At 35.6% G+C, this 19,144-nt stretch overlaps 1 protein-coding gene across 1 annotated transcript; it reads left to right on the top strand.

Annotated features, from left to right (window-relative positions):
- Positions 1-14,304: 14,304 nt before the first annotated feature.
- LOC117618200 (disease resistance protein RUN1-like) lies at positions 14,305-18,821 on the top strand. The gene is made up of 6 exons (XM_034347804.1): positions 14,305-14,807; positions 15,363-16,478; positions 16,537-16,555; positions 16,963-17,817; positions 17,919-18,519; positions 18,643-18,821. The coding sequence occupies exons 1-6, from the start codon at positions 14,305-14,307 to the stop codon at positions 18,819-18,821; spliced, it is 3,273 nt and encodes a 1,090-aa protein (XP_034203695.1).
- Positions 18,822-19,144: the final 323 nt, after the last annotated feature.

The raw sequence follows: 19,144 nt of genomic DNA on the forward strand, positions 1-19,144 counted from the left end.
TTACAACATAATAAAAAGGCTTTTAACTTCTTTTAAATTACAAAATTGGCAGTAATTTCTTAAAACAAACTCATCTAATAAAACATCATAAAAAAAACCCAAAACATTCAATAGGGCATAAAAGCAATATAGGGCCAGCTGTTATTTTTTGGGTTTGTTTATAAAAATTAAATAGTGTAAAATTTATCTATATTAGTAGTGCTAAGAATGAATATATGACTACATATGTCAAAAAAAGAATAATGTAACATCTCCCTCTATAATTAGAAACTATCCATCCAATTTTGTCCAAACTGGTGTGCAAACCTATCCCTCTATATTGGTCAAAATTTTTTTTTTTTTTTGTCTCGAAAATGTCTTTCATCAAAGCCCAAAAACGGGGCCAGAGAAACCAACAAACGAGGAAACAACAGCTCAAGAGGAGCCGAAAGAGAAAAGCTATGGTTTGTTATATTAAATTGTAAAAGCAGTCCACCACTCCACGCCCCACTTGTATATACCAATTCTTATTCAATTCATTCTTTTATTTCTTTCTTATTTCTTAACTTTGTTTATGTTATAAAACTAGAAAAATTTAGAGAGAATCTAGGGGAAGAGAATAACCATAGAATTGCTCTTCTAAAGCTTCACCTATTCATCTTCATTGAGTGCCTATTTATAGGTATTTAGAATACAATATAGTGAGTTATTGAGGGGTGAGTCATATGGTAGGTATACTAAGGGCATGGTGGGCATCCATTACATATAGTTTGCAACAGTTTACAATATTTCTTTACTTTTTGGACCTTCGAATCATTGTTGTCTATAATTTTATAAATGCTATTCAAGCGCCCGCCGACTTCAAACAGCACCCACACCCTATCTCTATGTCATAACCATGATATTAACTAAAGCTGAATTTTGGTTTGAATATAGTCAGATTCAGAAGACGAACTTGTGCATCAAGTTTGCTTTTTCTTTAGTTTTTCCCAGTGGATTGTCCCGTATATGATAATCTAACTTTGATCATTAACCACACCCTCTCCCCCCTCCTCTTTCTCGCTCAACCCCCCCCCATTTTTATAAAATGGATTTTCAATATATATAGTCCATGCAACGGTGTTAATTTGGAGGACTATCATGATATAGAAAGAAAAAACCTTACGAAAATCTCATTGTCTTTATATTATCCATCTTTGTGATAGTAAAACAGGAATTTTTCTACCAATGAGCTAGCTAAAATAAAAGTATACATTAAATCATATAAGTTATGCTAATTCATAGCTTCATTAACTAATTTCCAATAAGTTTTAACATAAAACAAATACATATTAAATGTAATGAAAAAATACATATTATCAAAAGAGTGCTGCTAAATGAACCCTAAAATTAACTGAGTACACCCTATAATCTAAGTTAACCTTTGTATTTTAATCAAAATGTAAAATTAACTAAGTACATCCTATTTAACTACCAAAAATAACCCTAATACAACACTCTAATACCAATCCTAAACCAGGTTTATCTTTTTACATGAATTTGTGCCCTCTTTTCAGATTTTGGGTTTCATCAAAATCTTTAATTTTGTAATACCAATCCTAAATTAGTACTCGCCGCGTTATTCATGAGCACCAAGCAATACGAACACTTTTCTACGTCTGATAAATGTTGAATATAGTGGGTAAAATGTACTTACTAAAATTTTATTTGTTTCACAATTCAATATATCCTTTTTGATCATTTTATATTAGGGTAAATCAGTAATTCAATAAATAGTTTGGTAGTAGGGTGTACTTATTTAATTTTAGGGTTCCTTTAGCAGTATTCTATCAAAATGAATATATATTTAACAATATAATTCCAAATGTATCTATTGAAGTTGTGTCGTGTGCAATCCTAAATTTGACAATTAGGGGTAAGGACTTTTCCTTTCCTATGGGTATTGATGATGAGATCGACTTTGATAGCACAGGATATAGAAAGTCAACATATATTTTTTTGAGACCACCAAGGCTAAGTTTCACATATATCCTTTATATATATATATATGTTATAAAAATAAAATAATCAGAATATGACAAGTATCATTGAATATTAAGAGTAGAATTGTATTTAGCTCTTGTGGTTTTACACTGACATAACTTTCTTTCACTGATAGAACTCTTCTAAGATAGAGCTCTCACACTCTCAAATCCCTCACTATCTCTCTCTCTCTCTCTCTCTCTCTCTCTCTCTCTCTCTCTCATTTCTCTCTGAATTGGTTGTGTTTTTTACAATTGAAGAGGAAGCCTATGTATAGGCAATTAGATCCGTGGATGCATCTTCAACATTTTCTCCCAACATCATCATTCATCTTTTGACTATCATTTTTTTTATTTTTCCTTGTGTGGGCTCCACTACACTCTTTACAACACTCCCCCTTGGAGACCACATGTCCCTAGATTGGTTGCCTCGTTAAAACCTTGCTTAGAAAAACCCAGTGAGAAAAGACCTAAGTGAAGGCAAAAGAGTACAACTTTATTTGGGACATAAGAATAATGTTAAATGCGCTCATGTTGCCTTGTTAAAACCTTGCTAGGAAAAACTCTAGTCGAAGGAAAAAGAGTACAACGTGCATATGTCCTGTATTAGAGGACTCTTGAATGCTCCCCCTAATTTTGCATGCTCCAATTTGATTTCTTGCAGAGTTGTCGTAATCCGATGTCATGCACTAACTTTTGGAATGTATATTTTGGCAAAGATTTGGTGAAGAGATCTGCTAGGTTATCACTTGAACGGATTTGTCTGACTTTAATTTTTTGACTCTTTTGGAGCTCATGTGTGTAGAAAAACTTTGGTGATATGTGCTTGGTCCTGTCACCCTTGATATATCCTCATGTGATCTGAGCAATACAAGCAGCATTATCCTCATTTAGGATGGTTGGAGTGTCCGTTGCTGAGGATAGGGCACATGTGCTTCGGATGTGATGGATCACCGACCTTAACCAAACGCATTCACGACTGGCTTCATGAAGGGCAAGTATTTCTAAGTGAATGAAAGATGTGGCTACCAATGTCTGTTTCGTTAAGCACCATGAAATTACAGTTTCTCCACATGTAAACACATACCCAGTTTGTGAGGATTCTTGATGTGGATCAGAGAGATATCCTGCATCAACATATCTAACAATTCTCGGGGCATTGGTCGATTCACTAGAATAGAATAAGCTCATGTCTGTTGTCCCATGAAGATATCGTAGAATATTTTTGATGCCGGTCTAATGTCGACTTGTTGGAGCATAGCTGTATCTTGCTAACAAATTTATTGAAAATGCTATATCTGGTCTGGTACATTGAACCATTTCATCATCTCCTTTTGGACAATATGGATCTTTTTTTAGTGTCAAGCGACCGAATGACCATTGGAGTGCTAAGTGGATGGGCTTTATCCATGCCAAACCGTTTTAATACTTTTTAGTATAAGTTGATTGATGCACCAAAATCCCATTAGCGCTGTGCTCAATCTGTAAGCCAAGACAATATTTTATCTTTCCAAGGTCTTTCATCTCATACTCACGTTTAGGATAAACAGCAGTCTTTTGGAGTTCTTCAGAAGTTCCAATTAGATTCATGTCGTCGACATATATTGCCACTATCACAAATCCAAACTCTGATTTCTTAATAAACACACATGGCAAATAGGATCATTTGCGTATCCTTCCTTCAATAAATACTTACTGAGACGATTGTACCACATTAGCCCAGATTGTTTTAGCCCATAAAATGATATTTTCAATTTAATTGAGAACATGCCTCGTGGTTTATTCTTGGCTGCTTCATGCAGCTTAAGTCCTTCTGGGACTTTCATGTATATATATATATATATATCAAATTCTCCATACAAATATGCGGTAATGACATCCATAAGTCTCATTTCAAGTTTTTCTATAACCGCCAAGCTAATCAAGTAACGGAACGTAATTGCATCCATTACGGGAGAATATGTTTCCACATAATCAATTCCAGGCCTTTGTGAAAAATCTTGCGCAACTAGTTGCGCTTTATACCTTGCTATCTCATTTTTTCTCATTGCGTTTTCTTGTAAATACCCACTTGTAGCCTACAGGGTTCACATTGGGTGAAATTGGAACAATAGGTCCAAAAACACTCTTTTCTTTTTTCTTCCAAAGAATTCAATTCTGCCTGGATTGCATCTTTCCACTTAGGCCAATCATGTCTCTATGTGCATTCATCAATGGAACAAGGCTCAATACCATCATCTTTTATGATCTCAATAAACACTGAGAATGCAAATATATCATCGATGATCATCTCGTTTCTATTCCACAATTCATCAATGGACGTATAATTTATAGAGATTTCTTGACTTTCAGGTACAGCTAGGGCTGGCAATGGGTCGTGTCATGTCGGGTTCATATCGTGTCAGGATAATAAACGTGTCAAGAATGCTCAACCTGAACCCAACCCATTTAATAAACGTGTCGTGTCGGGTTCGGGTCGTCTTTTATCATGCGGGTTTCGAGTCGTGTAACGGGTTCATAAATAATAACATGCATGTTACAAAACTTACAACCAAAAAAATTTAAATTAAAAAAACAAAGATAGTAGAGAAATATAAGGAAAAGAAAGAAAAAAAATAGAGAGAGAGAGAGAGAGAGAGAGAGAGAGAGAGAGAGAGAGAAGATTGAAGAAAAGAAAGAAAGAAAAAAAAAAGAGATGAGAGAAAACTAAAGAGAAGGAAAAGAAAGAAAAAAAACATGACAGAAGAGGAAAGGAAAAGAGAGAAAAAGAGAGAGAGAGAGAGAGAGAGAGAGAGAGAGAGAGAGAGAGAGGAGAAAGAAGAAAGAAGGAAAAGAAAGAAAAAAAGAGCAGAGAAGAGAGACGGAAAAGAAAGGAAAACACAAAAGAAAAAGAAACATTATAAATATCAAAAGGCATATCATAAAATCACAAAATTATTTGTAGCATGGTGGATAAGATGTTTGAGAGAAATGAGGATGGTAAGGGTTCGAAACCCCTTGTGTGTGTGTTGAAGTCTCCATTTGTCTTTATTTTTTAGTGGGTTAGCGGGTTGTACACGGGTTGACACGACCCGTTTAATAAACGGGTTAGATAGCTATTATAGCGGGTTAGCGAGTTGACCCGAAACCCACCCGTTTATTAAACGGGTCAGAACGGGTTGACCCGAAATTGACCTGTTTTTTATCGTATGGGTTGAACCCGCTAATTTCTCGTGCGGGTTTCGAGTCGTGTATCTGGTAGTATCTGAAATTGCCACCCCTAGGTACAACTGCCACTTCACAGGCGCTTGTCTCACTGATGACGTTTTCCCTTTTAAGAAATAACTGTGCCTCTTCGTGATCATTTGAATTATGAATTGTGGGCTCTCCATTTATTTCATTCGGATTTATTTTGGCCATCGACTTCCTCTTTCGAAGGACTGAGTCCTTTGAGCCTAATGGTCTACCACACTTTAGGCGTGCAATAGATGAATCATCTGCTGGCACATTGTTGTGTCCGTTTTGGACATCAATCCTTGCAGGTGCATTTGCAGCTAGGATATGTGATTTTGTCACCTTTGTTGCATCATTAAATGCATCTGGCATCTGATTTGCAATGCACTTGCAACGATCCTTCTCACTTCGTTTTCGCATTGAGCGGTACGATGATCGAGATAAGACAAAGTAGGTATGTCCCATGATAATTCAAGTCATTCTTCAGGAAAGTGTTTACCTTGTTGTTTTTTAGGAAGATATTTTTCTCCCCTAATGGTGAGAAAACTGTCTCATCAAAATGACAATGGGCAAACTGTGCGGTAAAGATATCACCCGTCAGGGGCTCCAGATATCTAATGATAGATGGTGAATCAAAAACCAACATAAAGTCCCAATCTTAGTACATTGTGGTGGTGCAATGGGCACATATACCGTACAACCAAAAACTCTTAAATGTGAAATGTTTGGTTGATTACCCAACACGAGTTGTATTGGAGAATATTGATTGTTGGCAGCGGGCCTCAACCGCACAAGTGATGCTGCATGTAAAATGACATATCCCCAAGTAGAAACTAGCAACCTTGTTTTCATTAGCAAAGTGCGTGTTATCAATTGAAGACGCTTAATTAAAGCTTCTGCCAAGCCATTTTGAGTATGAACATGAGGAACAGAATGTTCAATGTCAATGCCTGGTGGCATGCAGTAGTCATCAAAAGTCTGAGATGTAAATTTACCAGTATTATCGAGTCTGATTGACTTAATAGGATAATATGAAAATTGGGCTCTTAATTTAATTATTTGATCCAAGAGCCTAGCAAATGCCATATTCCAAGTGGACAAGAGGTAAACACGTGACCATCGGGTAAATGCATCCACTAGGACCATAAAGTACCGAAATGGTCTACATGAGGATGAATAGGACCACAAATGTCCCCTTGGATTCTCTGCAAAAATGATGGGGACTCAACATCAACCTTTGGTTGTGATGGTCTGATCACCAACTTTCCTTGTGAATAGGCTTGGCAAGAGTGTTTTGTCAACAAAGGATGTCCTTTAGAGTTGGTGATGATCCTACGCATCATAGTGGATCCAGGATGGCCCAACTGATCATGCCAAAGTTTGAGTCAATGGACTTCTGGTGCACAACACTATGTGCCTCAATTGTCCGTATGGTTGTATAGTACAACCCTGACGAGAGCACACAAAACTTCTCCAGTGTACGTATCTGGGTATCACTAAAGGTAATGCAAAGATATCACTGAAGGTATCACTGGGGTGGCACCACAGTGGAAAAGTGGGTCAAACTTTCCTCTTCGCTCCAAGTGCACCTAGGTTCAATTCAAATAGGAGACCATCTTGAGGCAACCAAATGTAATACTCTGTCCTCCGCCTCCCTAGCGAATTGAAAAAAAAAAAAAAAAAATTATTTCATGTTTTATTCTTTAGGGTGCGTTAATTATGAGTTTTCTTGTGACTTCTTTTACTTGTAAATATTGTATTCAAAGAACACTCATTGCCAGCTCGCAATAGAAAATAATGTTAAACATACCCCCTTCAAATAATATACTTTAATAGATCAGGACAATATGATTATTGTGCATTATCTGGTTATTATTAGTTTGTATTTCTCAGTGTAGATGTACAAAATGTAATTGGCACTTGCCTAGTTCAACGCATGCTTTTGAAAATGGCGAAAAACACTTTCTAAATAATCAAAAATGATTTTTTTGCATATTTTATTAATCATATATGTTTTACCATCATAAATAAAAAAACTCTCAACATGTTTCACTTTCTCCATCTTAATGAAGGAAGTTGACGCTTCACTCCAAAACTAATTAGAAATAGAGGGAGTAGCTCAACTCTTTATAAGTCCTTGTAAGGTTTGCTAACTTTCCAATGCGGGACATTTTCACTTTCACATTCACACACGTCCCTGCACGCGTGGAGAATTTTCAAGCCTAAAACATGGACAACACATATTGGATGACGTGGAGTACGTGTGGTTGTTGAGCTTTAACATGTGGACAACCCGCTCTAATACCATGAAGGAAGTTGAGGTTCCACCCCAAAACTAATTGAAAATGTGGAGAGTAGCCCAACACCTTATAAGCCATTGCAAGGTTTTTTTAACTCTCTAATATGAGACATTTTCACCTTCATTCTCACACTTATTACATTGAATTAGGGATGTTGGGTGGGTGTTAGTCATGGCAGGTAGTGTGAAGATGAGTGGCGGTCATGGCAGGTTTTGGGGATTAGGGGTGTTGTGTTGGTGGCTATTGGAAATTCTCTTTTTCTTTTTCTTTTTTCTTAAGTTTTGTTAATTTTTTAATTTTATTTCATAAGATAAAAATTAAGAAATAAATCTCACTATAAAAAAAGTTTAAATTCTGTTTTAAAGTGGATACATGACAATATTTGAATGGGAGTATCACACGCTCACATGGTACATCCGTACCGTTCTATAATATCTCCACAGGAGGATGTAATCTGCATATTTGAATTTCTGAATTTCTTTCAGGTTGTCAACATAATTTTAACTTCTTTTATTTTATTTCCATGGTAGTTTATAATATACACTTATATGACATCACAAATGTTTGAATTCTCTTTCACTTTGACTGCAATTTATTCAGTACCAGTCAAAGTTTATCAAGAAAATAGTTAACATGATCGGAAACAAACTAAGTGGCACAACCTTAAGTATTGCCCCCAACATGATTGGACGCATTCACGAGTTATGGTTAGAAGACTGATCAACTGTTGTTGGCATACCCGTAATCCGTGGGATGAGCAGAATAGGGAAAAGAACCATCGTGAAATTTGCTTATCATTCAAACTTTACAAGATTTGAAAGAAGCAGCTTCCTTGAAAACATCAAAGAAATTTCTCAGCAACTCAATGGCTTTGTTCAAATACAAACACATACAAACACAACTTCTTTCTCATACGTTGAGCTATAATAAAAATACCACATAAATTAGTCCGCAGATTTTTTATTTTTTATTTTTTATATTTTTTATACTAGCTCTATTGCCCAACATTAGCAACAAATTATAAAAATATAAATGTACCAACAATATTTAAAGCAATTGAAATTGTATAGAAAACATGAAAGCTTTAATCTGCATCTACCCAAAACAAATCATAATTTTCAATTTGAAAATCCAATACTAATGCAAAAGCTTCAGTCAAAGAGTTAAAAGGTATTAAAGCAATAGCAGTATGGGAAGAAAACAACTTTAACCTACAAAGGCGTTAGATTGTTTTAAAAATTATAATTTTCCTTTTTCGTAACCAAATTGAAAAGCTTTTAATAAGGTACAATGAAACTAAAGAAAAATAAATTGACAAGTAGTAAAAGCAAATTAAATTATAAGTAAGAACGTCAAAAACGATGTCCTAAAGCCTTTGTAGTCTCCAAACGTGCAGGTACTGACGGTCTACAAGACTCCAAAATACGATCCCAAATACACAAGCTTGAGATCCGTTATGAGCACGTTCACATACAAATATGTCTCCAAGCAATAGCGGATCCAGGAATTTTCCTTGCAGGGGTCAACGTCTAAAAGGCAAAAAAATTCTACACAAAAGAGAACCCAAAAAAAAAAAAAGAAAAAAAAGAATCGATAGTATTACAATTTTTAATTAATAGAAAAAACCATATTACAATTGTCCACAACGAGTTTTCATACTCTGAAAACGTTGCATTATAAAGTCATTATCAATACAAATAAACACATCTTTCTCAATGTAAACAAATAAGCTATTACTCAACAATTGATCTCCCATTTGATTGTGAAGTAGACCTTTCACAATATTCATGGCAGAAAATGCTCTCTCCACAGAAGCTGTTGCAACCGGTAAAGTTAAGGCTAATGTGAGAAGCAAATAAACATAATTAAATGTTGTATGCAACCCTTTCTCCACCATTTTTCTTGCAAGACTACCAATCCCTTTCAATTGAGAGCAAATTTCAAACCAAATTGAATTTGGGGTTTGCTGCTGCCACTTGATGAGGAGAATGCCGGCGCTAGAAGATGATTCACATGGGGAGGCCTTCGGATTGAGTGAAAGTTGAGTAGAATTAGGGGTTGGGGTTGGGGATTTAAATGAGAGGAATGAGTGAACAACCCATTCCCCAATATGTTTTATCGATTTGCTGTGCTGATGTGGGTTTTTGTTTTTTTTAAATTTATAAACCTGAGCCAAAACGACGTTCTTTTGGCCAGGTTTTTAAAAAAAAAATTCACTTAAGTGGAACGACGTCATTTTGACGTCAGGAACAAAAAATAAATAAAAAATGGAAGTGCTGGCCAGCAAGCTCTCTTGGCTATGGCTGCTCCCTCTTTGGGGCATTTCATCAAACACCTTCTAGGCATTTGCAGGGGTCAAAATTTTCATCTCCTATGGTGGATTTTGGCTTGCGGGGGTCAATTGACCCCCCTTGCCCCTATGTGGATCCGCCACTGTCTCCAAGTCACATAACCATTGCCCAAAAATACTAATAGAAAGTAGAGAATATATATAAAGGTTGGAGAAGAGATAATTAGATTTTTGTTGTGTTGTCTTCTCTTCAAATGTGAAGGAAGAGTGGCCTTTTATAGGCATCCAAAATCATGTAACATTCACCACATTAATTAAACTAGAAAATTAAGTCATTTGATATAGAAATAAAACCTGAAAATAAATATTTATAACCCCCAACAATAAATAAAATAAAACAGCCAAATAATTAAAACAAAATTTGAAACTTATGATGGTAAAATTTTTAAAAGCTTTTAAAATTCCAACAGATTCATGCAATGGGAAGAGAAATCGTTGGCTTAGAATCAGAGAAGCTTTAGAAGCGTAGTAGGGTATGGCAACATAAAGATTCTTTCACTATCTTGACAGAAAAGAATGTAAGCCTATATATGCACACATATATGTTTTTATTCTTGTAAATATTTTCCAAATGTTTTTATTAAGATGGTTGTACTGGCAAAAGTTTCCTCTGAATTATATACCCACCGATTGTTCTTGAAATGCAATATAGCAGCTTAAGAAAAGTGTTTGAAGGAACAAAATTATGTTACTCTACGCCTTTTCATTTCATTTCATTAGGCTTTTGGAACTAAATACGTACAACATGAAAGGTCTTAGTTTTAATTTCAAATTGAAAGGTCCAATTGGAATTGATTTTTGACACTGAAATTCATAACAAATCAAAAATTAAATTGATATTTGCATTCGATCTGAAAAAGATCAGGAAACAATCATTTGAAGTTAAGATTGGGTTGAAGTGGATTACTAAGTCAAGTCAGTTCAGTTTGGAGATCAGTCCCTTCAAGTTGTGAATGCCCTAATCGAGTAATACTTCTAATATTTGAGAATTAGGAGCCTTATGCACCTAATTATTTTATCTAACACTTCAGAGGATATAAGGAGAAATTTCCTAACAGTCCATGGTGTGAACGTACACACTCTGTCATGCCATTATCTTTATGTTAAGTTAAGCATATTGCCAACAACTCCAAAACTTGTCACTTTCGCCAAAACTTGTTAAGCAAATTGAAAGGTCATATTTTTATTCCTTTTTCATTATAACAACAAAATTTTAAATAGTTTTAAAAAAAAACAGAAGCACGTGAAAAATAAAGGACTAACAACAGTATATCACACCCATATGATTTCTACTTTAAAAAAAAGTACTTTCTTCCACTCAAAACAAAAATTCATGCCTTCTTTGTTCTCTTGAACTCTTATTAACATTTATGAATTTATCAAATGAAAATATTAAAACAATTATGACTTTGATTTGTGATTGTTATTACATGTCATGTTGATGAATTTTAGTTATAAAAAAATTGTTTTATGACACTAAGTAACGACAATTTTTTTTAAATATTTTAATATTAGATTATGTATGACTCCATTTGAAGTTTCGTACAGGGCCCTCAAAATCTCGGGATTGGCCTGTTTCCATCTATGGCACTTGTGAGATCAGCTCAACAAACCTCATCTTCTAATACCTCTCGATATTGTCGTGTTCCTGAGTTTTAGAGGTGAAGACACTCGCAAGAATTTTACTGACCACCTCTACACAGCCTTGGTGAATGCCGGATTTTGCACTTTCAGAGATGACGATGAGCTTGAGAGAGGAGAAGATATTAAGCAGGAATTGCAAAAAGCAATCAAACACTCAAGAACTATTTCTCTCTCTCTCTCTCTCTCTCTCTCTCTCTCTCTCTCTCTCTCTCTCTCTCTCTCTTTTTTTTTTTTAATACAAATTTTTTCTCTATGGGATCTTTTGATAGCAACCTAACAATTCTTCTTCTTCTTTATGAGATTTTATTTCTCTGCGAAGTTAATTCTCTCATTTGGTTAGTTCTTTCTTTGAAGTCTCCTAATTAATTTCAGTTTTTAATGAGTAATGCTGCACTTACCACATTTTTATCCCACATTTCTATACCACATGATGTGGCATATCCATATTATATGCCACATCAATGAAATGTATTAGAAAAAGAAATGCTGGAATAAATCATAAAAGAAAAGAAAGTATTAAATAATTTTAATTGATGTGGTTATCCACCTCAGCTGCCACATAAGATGGTATCAGAAACAAGAAGAAGAATTGTTAATTAGGAATAGGATGGGTGAAGTTCTATTGAACAAAACTACTGGGATAAAAACTAACTGCTTTTCCAAAATTGACAGAATGGGATGGGTGAAGTTCTAGACTTCTTTGTTTTTCTTGGTTCGTAATTTATCCCAGTAGTTTTGTTCAATGACTGCTTTTTTTTGGGGGGTCATTTTATTCAGTGGTTTATTTATTTATTTATTTATTTTGTGTGAGAGGGAAAAAATGGTATAAAACTTCCTTCAATTTTGGTTTAGGGAAAGTAAAGAAAAAAACAAAATACCTGAAAGAGCTTTGCAACAGAGTTTTTATTCGAAAGTCATTTGATGTAAACTTAATTGCTGTGCTGTAAAAATAATCGCTATCAGATTTGCTGTGAGATAAATCAGCTGTGAGAGAAAGCAGTTTGGCGTTTGGTAAATTTTTTGTTAAAAGTGTTGTTGGTACTAATTCCCACATAATAATTAAATCAGCGCTTCTTCAAAACTGATTCATACATAATCAGAAAATGAAAGCACCTCATTAACTGCTTTCCCTTATAGCTTTCTCTCACAGCAATTTTTAACAAAAAGTAATTTTTTCATAGTTTACCAAACGAGTTGAGCTTTCCAAAATTTTAAAAAAATCACTTATTACTTCAAATAAGTAATGCCAAACGGACACTTAGGGTCAGTTTGGTATTGCTGTGCTATGAAAATAATCGCTGTCAGATTTGTTGTGAGAGAAATCAACTGTGAGAGAAAGTAGTTTGGCGTTTGGTAAACTTTTTGTTAAAAGTGTTGTTGGTACTGATTCCCTCATAATCAGAAAATGATTGCCGCATAATCATTAAACCCAAGGCCTCTTCAAAACTGATTCCTGCATAATCAGAAAATGAAAGCACCTCATTAGCTGCTTTCCCTTATAGCTTTCTCTCACAGCAATTTTTAACAATAAATGATTTTCTCATAGTTTACCAAACGGGCTGGGCTTCTCAAAATTTTTTAAAAATTACTTATCATCCTAAATAAGCAATGCCAAACTGGCACTTAGAACTATAGCAGAAGGGAAAATGAAAGAGATATAATCTGACTTAACATAATATCATCTAGTAAGAAATTAAAGAATACATACAACTTTATGACGTCATTTTTAATTTCAAAATTATTCCAATTGGAATTTGTCGGTTTCTGATTGTATTTGTGTTTAATTTGCACCCAAGTTAAAAATTGTGCTCGTGCGGACCCCAACACCCACACCGCATCTCTCTGTCATAACCATCATATTAACTGAAGCTGAATTTTGGTTTGAATAGTAAGAACCCACAAGACGAATTTGCAATGTTGCATCAAGTTTCCATTTTTTTTTTTTTTTTTCCAGTGGATTGTTCCTTGTATGATAATCTAACTTTGATCATTAGAATTTAAAGAACCGGAATCACCCCCGAATTTTTTTTTTAAATGGCTATATATTATTGTTTAGGGGCCAAAATTGATAGAAAGAAAAAACCTTACGGACTAAAGGTTGTAATTTTGTGAATCTTAAACACCATTGTTGAATGTAGACTTCACTCATGCTCAGAGACACCAAATTATATTGACAGTTTTGAAATGACCATTTCTTCATAAAAGACAGAATCTTTTAAGTCATTGAAAACAAAGAAAGAGAGTGAATACATATTATATCAAGTCACCTAACTAACACATTACAGAATACATATTATTTCTATTATTAGATTTACATATCATATCTTACATCGAGCCACCTACACACCACAAAGTCTTCGTTTTCTCCCAAAATCCAAAAACTTGCCCCTCAAGTCTAAAACCATCGGCTTGAGGGCTCCACCACATGTTTATAACACATGTCATCATGTCTTTTTATATGTAATGCATCTCCAACTACTTGTACTAATTGCTTTTGTTAATTTCTCTTCTGCCTTTTTGTTTTCGCCGAAAGCCATATTCCCATTGAAATTTATTATTATTATTAATTTCTTTTTTAACAATAAAGGACTACAACTTGTCAGTACTGTCACCAATTAGCTACCTTAAAAAGACATCTTGATTTCATATTTGCTAGACTAAAAATAATTGCTTTTAAGTCGATGGATACATCATCCTTTCATTTCACAGGCTGCTTGTTTACAACATCCAGGAAGGAAGTAGAAACCCCATAACCTAATTATTTCCCACTCAGACAGTTTGTTTGTTCACCACACTCATGGCACTTGTGAGAGCAGCTCAGCAAACCTCCTCTAATTCTCGATATTCTCGTTATCACGTGTTTCTGAGTTTCAGAGGAGAAGACACTCGCAAGAATTTCACTGACCACCTCTGTAGGGCGTTTGTCAACGCAGGATTCCGCACTTTCCGAGACAACGATGAACTTGAGAGAGGAGAAGATATCAAGACCGAACTGCAGAAAGCAATCAAACAGTCACGAACTTCTGTTATTGTTTTCTCGAAAGACTACGCGTCATCCCCATGGTGCCTTGACGAGCTTTTGATGATCCTTGAACGCAAGAGGATTTCAGCTGACCATGTCATTTTGCCTGTCTTCTACGATGTGGATCCATCCCATGTGAGGAAGCAGACAGGAAGTCTTGCAAAGGCATTTGCTAGGCACCAAAAAACTCAACCGCTGCAGAAGGTGACGGCATGGAGGGAGGCACTTGCAGAGGTTGCTTGTCTTGCAGGCATGGTCTTGCAAAATCAAGCTGATGGGTAATTCATTCCTACGTACTCCGTTAGTTTTCTTTGACGCATTAAAATACTTTTGAAATAGCTAAAACAGTTTTTTTTTTTTTTTTTTTAATCGAAGATTCTGCTGATGGGTAAATCAATCCCTAGCTCTCTCAACCTTTTTTTTATATTGATTACTAAGATGTTTTATTGATCAAAGGGAGTTTTCGCTTTTCTGAAATTAATTGTTTTAAATATCCTCCATTTTTAATATAAGTGATCTCGATTTTAAATGGTTTCTATTTATGTTTCGTTGAGTTTTAACTTCAGACGCTTAATTCAACCGCATCATCTAGACCCAGATTGATCTTCAGTTAGCTTTTACACCCAGTCAGTTGATCCCATTCACAACGTCCACATACTACCGGTTAAATTTGATAGATTCTGTACGATTAATTAAATTTCTTTCTTTCATGCACACATCTCTTACACCTTAGAACTTTCTGATCTTAGAAATTACCATGGAATTTTATAATTCAATTATATGAGAATCACACATGTTTGAATTCTCTTTCATTTTGACTGCAACTGTTTTAGGTATGAGTCCAAGTTTATCGAGAAAATAATTAAGGTTATTGGAGACAAACTAAGTCGCACACCCTTAAGTGTTGCCCCCAACATGATTGGAATGCAATCTCGAGTGGAAAATATCAACTTATGGTTGCAGCAAGGATCAACCGATGTTGGCATACTTGTAATTTATGGGATAAGTGGAATAGGGAAGACAACCATAGCAAAGTATGTTTATAATTCAAACTTTCGAAGATTCAAAGGCAGCAGCTTCCTTGAAAACATCAAAGAAATTTCACAGCAACCCAATGGCTTAGTTCAAATACAAACACAACTTCTTTATGATATTTTGAATGGGAGAAAAGTGAAAATACACAGTGTTAGTCAAGGAGTAACTGAGATTGAAGATGCCATAAGTTCTAAACGGGTTCTCCTTGTTCTCGATGATGTGGATCATGAGGACCAATTAGATGCACTACTTCGGATGAAAGATCACTTTTGTCCAGGAAGTAAAATCATCATAACAACTAGGCGTGCAAGATTAAAGACTCATCTAGTTACTGAGGTACATGCAGTTGAATCTTTGGATCAAAACGAATCATTGGAGCTCTTTAGTTGGCACGCTTTTGGCCAGAACCATCCAGTTGAAGATCACATAGAATATTCGAAAAAAATAGTGGATCATTGTCAAGGTCTTCCATTAGCACTTAAAGTTTTAGGTTCATCTTTGTTGGGGGTAAGCATAGATGTATGGAAAAGTGCATTCGAGAAGTTAGAAGCTATTCCAAATGGTGAAATAATAAATAAGCTAAGAGTAAGCTACGACTCTTTGCAAGATGATAATGACCAAAACGTATTCCTCCATATTTCTTGTTTCCTTATTGGAAAGGACAAAGATTACATTGTTAAAATACTAGACGGATGTGAGTTCTTTACAAATATTGCCATTCAAAATCTCATTGATAGATGTTTGGTGACAATCGATAGTTGTGACAAGGTCCAAATGCATGACTTGATTCGTGGAATGGGAAGAGAAATTGTTCGTCTAGAGTCAAAGGAGCCTTGGAAACGCAGTAGAGTATGGCGCCTTAAGGATTCCTTCAAAATCCTGACAGAAAAGAATGTAAGAAACATGTGTTATATGTAAGCATATATATTTGTCTTCTTGTAATATTAAATGTTTTCCACTTTTATTCTATAGGGTACAGGAACAATTGAAGGTCTTGCCCTGGACATGCATATGCACCCTACAAACAGTCCCATATACTCAAATGAGAAAGTCTTGGAAACCAATGCATTTGGAAGGATGCGTGAACTAAAACTACTTCATCTTAGTCATGTACAACTTGACGGATGTTATGCAGAATTTTGTACTGAATTAAGATGGCTGTGTTGGGTTAAATTTCCTTTGGATTCTATACCCTCTGATTTTCCTTTGGGGAGCCTAATTGTTCTTGAAATGCAATACAGCAACTTGAGACAAGTCTGTCAAGGAACAAAAGTACGTAACTCTACATTTTTCAATTCCTTTCCCTTTACATTAGGATTTTAGTCTGATAACAAATTATATATCTATATTAACTACTTCACATTGTTTTTTTACGTATATTTTTTTTTTTTTTATCAGTGTCTGCCGTTATTGAAGATCCTTGATCTCCGCCATTGTGATAGCCTTACTAATGCTACTGACTTCTCATGTTGCCCCAGTCTGGAGAAATTGATTCTCTTAGATTGTGAAAGCCTGGTTGAGGTCAACGAATCCATTGGAAACCTAGAGAGACTTGTTTACTTGAGTTTGAGGGACTGCAAAAATCTTAAGATGCTTCCTAAGAACATCCTCATGCTGAAATTACTTGAAACACTTATTGTATCTGGTTGCACAAATCTTAATGAGTTATCACTTGAGATGTTGAGGAACATGGAATCTCTGAGAGTGCTTGAGACAGATGAAATTCCGATAGGTGATGAACTCTGGCCAGGAAGAAGTTCACGTATCTTGAGTTCCTTGCCATGCTCTTTAGTATACTTAAGTCTCCAGGATTGCAGTCTTTCAGATGATTCCTTCCCTAGGGATTTTAATAATCTATCCTCTTTGCAAAGACTAAATCTGGGGAACAATCCAATTCGTAGCCTACCAAATTGCATCCAAGGTTTAAGGGGGCTGAGTGAACTCTCTTTTTGGGAATGTAGGAGGCTCAAATCCCTTGTGGGGTTACCAAGAGTAGGCAACCTGAATGTGGAATGTTGTGTATTATTGAAGAAAATAGCATATCAATCCGGTCAATTCCGAAAACACGGTACCAAGTGCTTTTACAATGACAACCTAGTTGAATGGGAGAATAACTACAAGCTAGAGCCCATTGGAAGAGTTGATGTAGAAATTATCAACCTTTTGGGCTTGTGCAAATTGGAATCCATGGCACCCATTCGGATTCGAAAACCATACCAGTCACAAATTGATGATGATCGTTGTCCCGTCCAGGTTCTCTCTCTCTCTCTCTCTCTCTCTCTCTCTCATACGATTAATTATAGGAAAAGTTGACTAATAATATTCTGATGTCCATGGCATATATATAAATGTAGGGACTGTACGAACGTGGTATATTCAGCACATTTTTTGCTGGGAATGAGGTTCCAGGCCAGTTCAGCCACAAAAGTACAAAGTCATCAATATCTTTTGTTGTGCCTTTACTTCCTAATCACAGAATCGGAGGCTTGAAGGTCTTTGCTGTCTATACAAAACAGGCCAATGATTCTCCTTGGGCTTTACCTGGGCCATTGATTACTAGAGTCAGAAATAAGAGCAAGGGTCTGAAGTGGATATATGCCCCTTCACACTGCGGCATTCCTGCTGAAGGAGAAGACATGATATGGTTAAGCCATTGGAAGTTGGAGGAGGAGGTTCACTTAGATGGTGGCGATGAAGTGCTTGTTTCCGTAATTATGGAACCTTGGCTTCAGGTAAAGGAGTTCGGCATCCAGCTTTTGCAGCCGCTGCAAGAAGAGAGTCATAATAATATGACGAGTGCCCAACACAAAACCATTGATCCGTATTATGCTGCATGTGCCACGAGTGGAGATTCGGATGAATATAAGCCAGGAGTATACTTGCTCTCGCGCAGAAGTGTTCCAATAAAAGATCCGATTTGGTTCAATAAGATCCTTGGGGACTCTGATGAAGAAGGTACCACAGGTGTCTTGTTTATTGACGCATTTGATCATTTTACTCCACTATTCATTGTTCACAGGTTAGTCCATATTCATTTCAAAAACAAGTTTCCTCTAATTTGTTTTCTGTGTTTTCTAGACAAAGAAGAAGAGCAACAGGATGGTCATACAATTGCAGCAGCCAAGACCGACGGCAATATTAACTCCAGAGGCCTCCTCTGTGGCTGGAAGGTGCTCCTCACCGCCGTTTGCTTCTTTCTCACGCTTCTCTTATCACTCCTCTTCTTCACTTTCTCACAAAAAGAAGGGATAGTCTAAAAGCCGTGGATGGATGGATTGAGATGTTTTCTGCCTTCATATAAATTAGCATCAAACTCTTGTTTTGCATATATCCAATGTCTTCCGTACTAAGACCAATTTCATTTTATAGCATCAATACATCTCCTTCTGAGGAGATATATATCGTGCAATGTTCTCTTTTGATTCTTTGTGCTGTTAATTTTCAAAATTATTTTCCGAGAGAACCAAAATCTCAATCATCACAAATTTCATCAGTACCATATGTTTAGCTCGATATTTCGCTTAGTTAAGTAACGATGAAAAATTGAAAAGGGAACATATATATTAGATTGATAATATTG

The sequence above is a fragment of the Prunus dulcis genome, chromosome 2 (assembly GCF_902201215.1).
Source record: "Prunus dulcis chromosome 2, ALMONDv2, whole genome shotgun sequence".
Classification (NCBI taxonomy): domain Eukaryota; kingdom Viridiplantae; phylum Streptophyta; class Magnoliopsida; order Rosales; family Rosaceae; genus Prunus; species Prunus dulcis.